General features: G+C 43.3%; 1 protein-coding gene across 5 annotated transcripts in view; it reads right to left on the bottom strand.

Moving 5' to 3' along the window:
- PDGFRA (platelet derived growth factor receptor alpha) overlaps window positions 1–12158 on the bottom strand; it is a 47494-nt gene that overhangs the window by 9224 nt on the left and 26112 nt on the right. For all 5 annotated transcript variants that reach the window (XM_081147697.1, XM_081147701.1, XM_081147698.1 and 2 more), the window contains exons 13-21: window positions 11991–12095; window positions 11260–11370; window positions 10839–10992; window positions 9806–9972; window positions 7446–7561; window positions 6969–7091; window positions 5494–5605; window positions 4153–4252; window positions 3938–4043 (exon numbers count right to left, since the gene is read on the bottom strand). In XM_081147697.1, coding sequence (XP_081003823.1) covers window positions 3938–4043; window positions 4153–4252; window positions 5494–5605; window positions 6969–7091; window positions 7446–7561; window positions 9806–9972; window positions 10839–10992; window positions 11260–11370; window positions 11991–12095 — 1094 coding nt within the window. The remainder of the gene's footprint in view (window positions 1–3937; window positions 4044–4152; window positions 4253–5493; window positions 5606–6968; window positions 7092–7445; window positions 7562–9805; window positions 9973–10838; window positions 10993–11259; window positions 11371–11990; window positions 12096–12158) is intronic.

Below are 12158 nucleotides of genomic sequence, written 5' to 3'. Positions count from 1 at the left end.
AAGGATGCTCAGGGACCTCAGTGAGAACTTCAACAAAGAGAGAGTGAGCATTAGAAAATTAGAAATTACAAAAAAGAACCAGTCAGAAATGAAGAATACACTAGAAGGAATCAACAGTACATAAGATGAAGCAGAGGATGTGGAAGACAAGATAGCAGAAAACACCTCATCAGAATGGGAAAAAGAAAAAAAATCACCCCCAAAATGAGTATAGTTTAAAGAACTCTGGCAGAATATCAAGCTAGCAACATTTGCATCATAGGGATATCAGAGAGAGGAGAGAGAAAGCAAGGGGTTGAGAACCTATTTGAAAAAATAATGACTGAAAACTTCCCTAACCTGGCGAAGGAACTAGATATACAAGTCCAGAAAGTATAAAGAATCCAAAACAAGATGAACCCAAAGAGACCCACACCAAGACACATCATAATTAAAATGGCAAATGTTAAAGAGAGAGAATCTTAAAAGCAGCAAGAGAAAGACAGTTAACTACCTATAAGGGAGCTCCCATAAGACTGTGAGCTAATTTCTCAACAGAAACTTTGCAGGCCAGAAGGGACTGGCACAAAATATTCAAAGTGATGAAAAGCAAGGGCCTACAACCAAGACTACTCTACCCAGAAAGACTATAATTGAAAATTGAAGGAGAGATGAAGAGCTTCTCAGACAAGAAAAAGCTCAAAGAGTTCATTACCGCCAAACCAGTATTACAAGAAATGTTAAAGAAATTTCTTTAAGGAGAAGGGGAAAAAAGAACATAAGTATAAATAAGAAAATGACAATAACTACATACTTATCAATAATCACTTTAAATGTAAAGGAACTAAATGCTCCATTCAAAAGACACAGGGTAGCTTAATAGATAAGAAAATAAGATCCACACATATGCTGTCTACAAGAGACCCACTTCAGATTGAAAGACATACCAACTGAGAGTAAAGTAATGGAAATAAGTATTTTATGCAAAAACAAACAAACAAAAAGCTGGGGTAGCAATACTTACATCAGACAAAATAGACTTTAAAACAAAGGCTATAATAAGACACAAAGAAGGGTATCAATAATGTAGGGATCAATCCAAGAAGAGGATATAACCTTTGTAAACATTTATGCACCCACTATAGGAGTACATAAATATATAAAGTAAATATTGACAGACATAAAGGAAGAGATTGACAATAATAGAGCCACAGTAGAGGACTTTAACACCCTATTGCCATCAATGAATAGATCTTCCAGACAGAAAATCAAGGAAAGAGTAGCCTTAAATGACACATTAGACCAGATGAATTTAATTGATATTTTTAGAGCATTTCACTCCAAAGCAACAGAATATACATTCTTTTCAAGTGTAGATGGAACCAGCATTATTTTTAATAGCCAAGATATGGAAGCAACCTAAGTGCCCATCAATAGACAATTGGATAAACATATAGTACATACATACAATGTAGTATTAAAAAAAAATGAAATCTTTCCATTGTGACAGCATGGATGGACCTAGAGGGTATTTTGCTAAGTGAAATAAGTCAAGCAGAAAAAGACAAATACCATGTGATTTCACTTGTATGTGGAATCTAAAGAACAAAATAAATGAACAAACAAAACAGACTCTTAGATACAGAGAACAAACAGATGGTTGCCAGATGGGAGAGGGGTTGGGAAGCTGAGTGAAAAAGGTGAAGGGAAAGAAGTACAAGTTGGTAGTTACAAAACAATCATGGGGATATAAAGTACAGCACAGAGAAAACAGTCAATGTAACAACTATATATGGTGCCAGGTGGGTATTAGACTTATGGAGGGATCATTTCATAAATTATATAAATGTCTAAACACTATGATGTACACTTGAAACTAATATAAAATAATACTGAATGTCAACTGTAATTTAAAAAAAATTTTTTAAGGGAAAAAACAGGCCCACCAATGGCAGGTCTTAAGGCCCCTTCTCTGAGTCAGCAACTATGACTATGTCCCTCCCCACACACACCCCCTCTCTGGGATTAGCATGGACCCTTCTGGCCTCATCACATACATAGTCTCTCAGGGCTAGTAAGAGGTCATGAGGACTTCCACAAGGAATACCAGAACCTGAAGCCTTCCTGATCCCTAAACACAGAAGAAATCTAGCTCACAACTTAGGACCTTTGATCTAAAAAGATCCTATTTTCTGTCCCACTGGGTGTGGCTCAGTGGTTGAGCATCGACCGAGGATCCAGGCGATTGGGGTTCAATTCCCAGTCAGGGCACATGCCCTGGGTTGCGGGCTCGATCCCCAGTTGGGGGTGTGCAGGAGGCAGCTGATCAATGACTCTCTCATCATTGATGTTTCTATCTCTCTCTCCCTCTCCTTTCCTCTCTATGAAATCAATAAATATATATTTAAAAAATAAAAATTAAAAATAAAATAAAAAGATCCTATTTTCAACAGTAGTTCCAGTCTCTTTCCACCAACACTTCTTCACCAACCAGAGTGTTTTTGACTGACCTACGGTGAATTTCCTTCTGCTTCCCCACTGCCTCACTTATGGGGACTTGTCATGGGCAGCGAGATCATCAATAGAGAAAAGTATTTCACTTCCAGTTCAGGGTGCAGCTTCCTAACACTGCTCCTCCTTGAGAAGAAGAGAAGCAGAAAGTATGAGAAGTCTACATGGTGACTGATCTGAATCTAAGAAATTCAGTTTATTACACAACTGTGTCTTGGTTTCCTTCTCAGCATCTCGGCAGAAAGTTGTTTCATTCATTAACATTATCTGCTTGGTTCCATGAAATTACATTTGTTCCTTTGAACAATGTTTCCTATTCCACAAAAAACCAGCTGGAGCCACAGATAACAGCTGAGGTTGTTCCTTCCAGTCAGCTGGCAAAAGCCAATTTTGCATGGATTTAAGTGCATTCAAATTAGCGATGTAATGGCTGTGGATGCCCTGAGATTAAGTGCACAGTAGCTTCAGATACTCAAACATCTGGAGAATAAAGTGCTTACAGGTGTTGCAGCCTTAAGATGAAAGAGGAGCCCTGAGGGAAGAGGAGGGTTTTCATTCACCACTGCTACCAGGGCCCTGGGGAGCACTCCACAAAACCGCAGCCACTGGAGCACACAATCTTTTTCCTCCTTTGAAAATATTCCTTTAAAGCAGTGTCGAACAGTGCTGCTGGCTCGCTAACTACCAGCTATTGTCTTCTCCCGTTGCTCTTTCCTTTCCACCCATCTTAAGAGGCCCACACAAACCTTTCATTGTTTTTAAATATTTGTTTTATTTTTAAATTACAGTTGACATATAATACTGTATTAGTTTCAGGTGTACAACATAGTGATTAGACATTTATATAACTTATAAAGGGATCAGCCCAATAAGTCTAGCACCCATCTGACATCACAGTTATTACAATATTATCAACTATATTCCCTAGGCTGTACTTTGCATCCCTGCGACTGCTTTTTTTTTTTTAAATCCTCACCCAAGAATATTTTTTCCATTGCTTTTCAGAGAGAGTGGGAAAAAGAGAGAGAGGGAGAGAAACATCGATGCGAGAGAGACACATCAATTGGTTGCCTCCTGCACACACCCCTACCAGGGCCAGGGATCCGGCCTGCAGCATCAGTATGTGCCCTTGGTCTGAATCGAACCCGGGACCCTTCAGTCCATGAGCTGACGCTCTAACCACTGAGCCAAACCAGCTAGGGCTGTTACTGTTTTTATACCTGGCAATTTACACAACTTATCCCTTCCCCTTTTGTACCCAGTCCCCTAAGCACCCCCAATCTGGCAACCATCTAAATGTTCTCTGTATCTATGAGTTTGCTTCTGTTTTGTTTGTTTATTTTCGATTCCACATATAAGTGAAATCTTATGGTATTTGTCTTTCTCTGTCTGACTTATTTCACTTAACATATACTCTAGGTGCATCCACGTTGTCGCACAAACCAACCTTTTTATACTGTCCAGGCAGCAGGTTCTCCACAATCTCTCTCAGATGGTAAAAGGAGGGTCTCTTCTCTGGCTCGCTGTTCCAGCACTTCACCATGATCTCGTAGCTGGAGGAGCACAGAACTGAGTGAGCACAGGGAGGAGCGGCGGGTACCCACCCTCCACCGCCCACACAGGCCCACTGGGCGTGAACCAGGGCCCATGGGAGAGGCTCACATTTCACTGGTGGCGTGGTCTGGCTTGGCCATCCGGTACCCACTCTTGATCTTATTGTAGAAAGTAGAATCCACCATCATGCCAGGGTAGGGTGTGCCACCTAGAAGCCAAAAAAGAAAGCAACCAGGATTAACAAGTGTGTGGTACATTTCTGAAACGCTTGGGGGGATACAGCACCTTTAGAAAATATTTGGGGATCCCCACCATGAAGTGTTGGTTCTTTTAAGAAAATAAAGTATTATCTCCCTGCCCAAATCTTAAATTTTAGCAGGACTTCTAGACTGGTCAAGAACAGACCCCCTAGGCAAAACTTCTAAATCTCTAGGAAAAGCTCCCAAGTGCTTTTCGATGTTTCTGACTACTGCACCTACATACACTAAGCAAACTAGAAAGGCAAAAGAAATTCTGAATCATTAAGGCCACAAAAAGTCATTTTCACAGGAAACGTTCAAAAAATTAGAGCAAACGTCAGAGTTAGGGCTTGGAACACTGAGATCGTTATCTGCTTTTAAGGGACTTCGCACACTGGGGTGATCCACAGGGCATCCAAGGAGGGAGAACTAAAAAAACGGGGGCCAGTCCTAGCAGACCAGAGTGACAGTAAATCCTGAAACATTCACGTTTATGGCCAAGGCCAGGTCAAGTTCAGCTTCCTCCCTCCAGCCTTCCAAAACCACTCTAGGGCTCCTTTCTCCAGACTTCCAATAGGATTTTAAATCAGGACCAATCAGTTTATCAGTAAGTGTGTGAGTCTCATCTCCCTGGATGAACTGTCTCTGGAGGTCACGGTGGTGAATCATCCCTCTCTTAGGCCCTCACCAGGCAGCGGGGGGCACCTATGCTATTCAGCAGCTGGTGACTGATGATTGACTGAGCACTAGGAGGTTTCTGTCCTCCAGAGTGATGACCAGGCAGAGGAGCCATGCCCTTTTCCTTGCCACACTACCTGTCACCTGAGCCTCCATCACCATGATGTGATGAGTGACTGGCAACTCTCCACTGGTGAACCCACTTAACCCAAAGTGCAAAGTAAAAAGCAGCTGGTGAGTGGATGTTGTTAGGAGCACTTCCACTGGGAGAAAGTCACTCTGGTGTAGCTCAAAGAAAAGAAGGGGCAAAAGCCAGGGGTGAGGGTGCAGTTCCCCAAGACCCCTGTCTCATTTAGCGTGGCCATCACCACACTTCGTACATGCACAACGTGTGGTATAAATCGGCTGCAGTGCACTTGACTCACACCAGATGTCTAACACTGATTACATCCTGGAGCTTGGGAAAACATAGCATTTCCCTTCCAGTGTTGGTCCAGAACAGCCCAAACAAGCAGAGATGTCAGGCACGTACCGAGGGAAAAGATCTCCCAGAGCAGAATGCCGTAAGACCAGACATCACTCAGCGTGGTGTAGAGGTTGTCGAAGATGCTCTCAGGAGCCATCCACTTCACGGGGAGGAAGGTCTGCAGGGAAGGGGGAAGGAAATTAAACCCAGCATATGCGCTGACGATCTGCAGCAGCAGAAACAGAAAGACATTCTCTTTCTACTGGGCTAAGAATAACTTGCCCTAATAATGTTGGCCCACAGGAGTGTCTTCTGTGGGTGTTATTTGCTGCTGTACTTTCAGCACGCAGAAAAGGGCCTGGCACCTAGTGGGTGCTCAAAAAATATTTGATGAATGATGGATGGTCGGTTTTACCCCTTATGTACTTCCAAGGAATAGCTTCCCAAAATATTTAATCCTGAATATTTACCCCAGAATTATAAGCCCTGAATGGACCTGTCCCCTATTTGCCTTGGAACAAAATTAAGAACAGACGCAGGGTTCTGAGAGCCAATTACATTTTTTAACTTTAAGAAACACTACAAAGAGTCTGACATGATAATTTGCAGCCTTTGTGAGGTTGTCCAACCTTCAGTGGAAATACTAAACCTGGCAGGTACATCAAGTAGCCGCATTAGCATCCTCCCGCGCTCTAAAATTGCTGGGGAGGTAACAGAGATTCATAACCTTTTTGAAAAGACCTTGGCTCCACCAAAGTCCATTGGTTTTTTCCCAAGGGGTCTGAAGCTACAGGTCATGGTCACAGAGTACATGAAACATGCAGAGCCTGGACACAGCCCAGTGTCCTTCCTTCTCCAGGTGGATGCAGCAGCCCCGTGAATGGCCTCACAACCAGAGCAGTGGGGCGATTTGGATTTGTACCTACAGGTGGCAGACAAATCCCCAGCTATTCCATCTGCTTAGAGGTGAAAGGGGTGAGTAGAAAGGTTCAAGTGTAAGACAGAATGGCTATCTTTAAGGAAATTGTGCCTCTAAGATATATGAACTCAAATGGTCTTAACAGTTTAGGAGTTAGATTCCATTTGAAAATTTGATAAAAGTTAGAGAAGCTCTCCTCGGAAATGCATGTGTGTACACATATATGCACAATTTACACATACATGAATAGCTAACACTTACTGGGTGCTTGTATGTGCCAGGCACTGCCTTAAGCCTTTTACATGACTTCACTGATTTAATCCCCCACAGCACCTCAGGAGATAGGTATCACTCTCGCTTCCCTGCTACAGATAGGGAAACAGAGGTACAGAACAGTCAAACAACTTGTCCCAAACGCCACGCTAGTAAGTGCTGGGGCTGGTGCTCACACCAGGCCGTCTGCTGCAGAGCCTGTGCTTTTCATACTGACCCTGGAGCCCATTCATGGACTTGGGGACTCCACGCTGATGTATGGGCACCGAATGGCTGCAAGCAACACCCGACTTCAGAGAGTCAAGTGAGGGAGAGTGAGCACGCCAAGTGGGGTGGAGAGAGCACTTACGCTGCCTTTTGATACGTAGTTCGAATCATGCATGATGTCTCTGGCCAGGCCAAAGTCACAGATCTTCACGATTTTTCCTTGTGCCAGGAGGACGTTGCGAGCGGCCAGGTCCCGGTGGACACACTGCAGAGAATGAGAAGAAATGGTGTCAGTGTCAATCCATCTGCAGCTAGACAGCCTCACCCCAGCAAGACTGGCTGCTTCATGGTGGCGTGTGGCACTGCCTGGTGCACCTCAGAGAGGATGTTCTGGCATAAAGAGCTCACCTCCAGGCTCCCCTCCCAACTACTCCCAAGAGCAAGAAAGCTCTGGAGAGAAGCAGACACCTGATGACGTCAGATTCCCCAACCTGCTCTGGGAAGAGAAGAGAGAAGCAGCCACTGCTGCCGGCCTCTCCAAGATCTCACTTCCACACTCACCTCACTCAGACCCGCGGCCTGGGTCTAAAGAGCTCTCTGTCCCAGTGAACACACTTACATTTTTTGAAGCCAAAAACTCCATTCCTCGGGCAACTTGATAGGTGAAGCTCAACAAATCCAACAGAGTCAAGCCTTCCGAGTTATCATCCGAAAGGAGGTCTTTGACTTCTGAGTCTGCAGGTGAGGGATTGAGAGTGTTGGTGCTGGCAAACAGCACGGATCATCGCCCCCGAGCCGCGCCCGCAGGCTTGCCCGAAAAACATCGAAAGTGAGTTTCTCTCTTTTTCTGTTTTTTGTTTTTACTTTTTAAAATTACAGTCTACATTCAATATTATTTTGTATTGGTTTAAGGTGTGCAGCATAGTGGTTAGACAATCATATACTTTACAAAGTGATCCAATCCCCCGGATATTTCCAGTTCCCACCTGGCACCATAGGTAGTTATTACAATATTATTGACTATATGTCCTATGCTGTCCTTTATATCCCCATAAAATAACTTTCTTACAGAGTTTCTAGACCTCACAGGTGGGTATCTAAACTATGCAAATTCTAGACAAAATACCGTGGAATTTAGGAATGAGCTGTTCCGATGGACGTGAACATCTGCTAGTAACCTGTCTTATTCAGGACTATACTAAAGATAGGAATACAGTCAAACATGGTTAAAAATATGTTACATATTTAAGGCTAATGACTAAATGATGTAGCCGAACGTTGTAAAACAAAAAATAAATAAATACTATGCAAAGGCTCTATCTTTAAAAACAAATATATCAGCAGAAACACATATCTGGTTAAAAATATTATATCTGATAAATATCTCCATAAGAACTAATCTAATAGGTCCTCACACATATTTTGTTGTTTGCCTCCCAAATTATTTTTAACCATAGCAAATCACCTCAGCCACCATTAAGGCACACACACACACACAAATCTTCCACAATGAATATACATGAGGGCCTTTTGAAAAAGTATCTTCTAGGAATTGCTTTTTTTTTTTTTCCTCTTTTTAAAGCCGCCTTCATAGTACTTGGCTTATTTGGTGAATAAAATCAACCACCAGTCAGACTAGAGGTAGGAACCTTAAAGATCAGTGCCAATAATTTCCAGTTTAGTTCCCTTCGTAACTTGTCCGCTTTCCCCGGTTAACTCCATCTGGAAGGGTCCCAGGGTTTTCGAGGAAGGAGGCAATCTAAGCCAACAGCTCTCAGTTCTCTCTGAAATTTTCAGGCAAGTGAAGAGTAGCTGCAGCCATTCACATTTTTCCAGCCAGCTAAGGGCAGGCCAGGAAGCAGCGGTCTGCCTGCCAACAGGGCTTGGGCTGAGCATGAATCAGGTTCCTCTGACATCTGGAGCCAGGTCCAGCCTGGGAAGCAATGTAAACTATTTTTAACAATACAGGAGTGGAGAGGAAGCACTGATTCTGACAGCCCTCACTGGCTCATCTTTAAAAAGGGCTTGGAAGTTTACCCATTTGGCAATGGGGAATGAATGGAACTTGGAACTGCAGCAATGGAAATATCATTGTGTACTGAGTGAGCTTTGCAAAATGAGCACATTCTTTTTGTAATGGATTGTACCTTTCACTTAGGAACCCTGAAAGCATTCAGAGTACATCAGTAATTTTCAAAACAATTTCCATAGCAGCTCAATGTTTTTTTTGCACTGACCAATGGGAGTTGCAATAACACAAGATCACAGGACAAGTCAACATCACATCCATCTAGTAGCCTCCTCCCCGCTGCAAGCCTGTGATTAGACTAGAACCCTGGAGGGGCCACCCCCCCGCAGATGTGGGGTGGTCCATCTGGTCTGGGCATCGGCTAGGCTCCCTGGAGTTTATTAATCAATTCAACCCTGTTAGGTGCCCATCTGCTTTGAAACAGACAGACCTTCCTTCAAACAACATTCAGTAGAAACACCCAACACCCCCGTCAGAAAAACATAACCTCAAATTGTCCACTTTCCAGTTTCTATCACAAACTATATACTAGCAAAGCTAAAAGCAAGCGAATTGAACCCATGGATATCAGACCTACATAATTAAATTTTCAAAATAATATTAGGGACCAATATAAGATTGACAACTCTTAATTTTGCCAAATAAGGGCATTGAAAGAACAACATCAATATCACCATACTTTTAAAAAAATACATGTTAACACCAAAAAAGATCATTATATCAGAATAAACAATTCTTTAAAATGATTATGTTTAAAGTCTGAAAAATTCATTACATTGGGTCTGTCTTTGTTCTTTTTCTTCTTTTCAATGTCACAGGCGAGTTGCATCCAGGGTCTGCGTGGCCTGGCTGTTCTACTTACCACACCTGCCCACCTTCTTCCGAGTGCCCTAAGTATCACATTAAACTGCTGGGAGAGCACAACACCCACAGAGTCAGCAGACACCTACCTAACACAGACTTCTTCTTGTACGAGGCTGGGCGGTCATACAGGGACCTCTGGATGTCCGAGTATTTAGAAACTTCTTTTCTTTCCAGCATGGGGACGTACTGTGTGGTGTCAGCTTGCTTCATGTCCATGTAGTCACCATTGTTTTCAAAAGATAAAACAACATAACTGTAGAGACAGAAAAAGAAACCTTATCCAGGTGCCCCTGGGAGTGATCGCTCAACATTCAGCAAACGATGACCAGGTACCAGCAGTCTGCCAGGCAGTGCGGTGGGCATGGGGGCGGCCGGGGTGGGGAAAAGCAAAACCCATCTGCACCCTTCACGGGGGTGGTCCAGTCTGGGGGATGAGCATTAATCAATAACCGCACAAACCATCTCAACTCGGGTGTGACTGTTTTTATTGTTTCTCAATTCACAGGTCACAAACCTATGCCACGAGACTATGTGGCTTAGGCAGACGATTCCTGCTACTTCATAAATTTAGCACCAATTTGGTGTCCACTGAGTAATTTAATATGAAGTTAACTCATTGTATTTCCTGATGTTACAGAACTTCATATCTACAGAGATCTTTGTAGCCACTTGTGGGTTTCTGACCAGGGATCACTATCATTGGCTCCATTTATAGGCCCAGGTTCAACAAGGACCAGTATCTCAAGCTCTGAAATCCTCAGACAGTTTCTCTCAAAATAGGACCATGGAGGCACCCTAGGCAGTGCTGCATTTGATAGGTGTTCAGTGGACCACATAAAAACAGGAAAATTGTTCCCCGAACAATTCCAATTCTTGCTTTCATTCGAACCTATCAGCAAGGCTCCACACACGATATCCTGGTCCAAAACACCTGCAGACATCATGTATCTATTGGCACTGTGTCCTGAGATGATAGGGCAGGGTAGTTAGACTCTAAGTCTTGCTATCCTACCTCCTGGCACAGAATCTGCAGACATGGAGTCTATCAGGACATGAGTTCTCTCCACTGGTGAGGCTCCTAAAACAATGATTCACAGCAAGGTCTCTCTCTGAACCCACCTCCGTGTGCTTTCATCAGCGGGGTTCAATCCAAAGATGTCCAGCTCTTTCTTTGTCTTCTCTGGGTGGTGGCTCAGGAAGCTGTCCCTATTCTTATGCAAATAGTTGACCAAATCCCCATAGAAGCAGTACTCGGTGATGATGTAAATGGGGCCTGTGGGGACCAACACAGGGTTAAGAGATAGGTATAAAAATGAAAAACAGATAAGCCATGAATTGCTATGTTTGCACTGGCAAGAGATGCTGCTCAAAAACAATGAGCTTTCATCAATTCAATGGAATCCATTCAACTCCATTCAAGGGACTTACATTCGCTGGCTCAGTTGGAGAAGCCAAGTGGAGGTTTAAAAAGCTGGGTTCAACGGTTTTCACAACCATAGGTGTCCTAAGAAAGCCCTCCCTCCCAGGTCAGGAAGCCTACCTGACTTGGTACAGGCTCCCAGCAAGTTGACAATGTTTAAATGTGGCCCCAGGTGGGTCATTATCTTCAATTCAGACATGAGAGCTTGTTTTTCACTGGATCTGGCTGTGGCTGTTGAAGAAAAAAATCACAAATCAGTTCTGAGAAACCTATTTCCCTGAAAAAGCCAAAAACGTGGCTCATCCTGTGACTGGATGTTATTTTATTGACCAGAGTCTAAAAGAGAGAGAATGACTTGGTCTAGACGCTAATACCTGATCTCTAGTTATTAGGGTAAAAAAAGCTCATTAAAAATAACAACTCTTGCCCGGCTGGTGTTGCTTAGTGGTTGAGCATCTACCCATGAACCTAGAGGTCACCGTTCTATTCCAGGTCAGGGCACGTGCCCAGGTTACAGGTTTGATCCCTAGCAGGGGCATGCAGGAGGCAGCCAATCGATGATTCTCTCTCTTTATTGATGTTTCTGTCTCTCTCTCCCTCTCTCCCTTCCTCTCTCTGAAATCAATAAAAACATATTTGAAAAAAAAATAAAAATAACTCTTGATTTTCCAACACACAGGCAACAAAAACAATCCAAATAAACCTAATTGATAAGAGTCTAAATACACATAAAGCCTACAGTCCAAAGAACCAGGTTCTAGTCCTAAGTATGGCATTTACTGGCTCTGTGATTTTGAGCAATTCACTTAATATCTCCATGTACAAAACCATCCCCAGGGAGGGGCACTTACGTTTAAGCATCTTCACTGCTACTTTCATGACAGGTTGGGACCGGCTTAATCCATAGGCAGTTCCTTCAACCACTTTACCAAACGCACCAGATCCCAGGATTCGACCTGTGGGCAACCAGAACCATTAACACAGGCAGACGTCAGGCGGCCATCAGCTCTATTTTCTCC

This window comes from Miniopterus schreibersii, assembly GCF_964146895.1.
Source record: "Miniopterus schreibersii genome assembly, chromosome: 1".
Taxonomy (NCBI): domain Eukaryota; kingdom Metazoa; phylum Chordata; class Mammalia; order Chiroptera; family Miniopteridae; genus Miniopterus; species Miniopterus schreibersii.
This window is presented reverse-complemented; position numbering and strand designations above follow the sequence as displayed.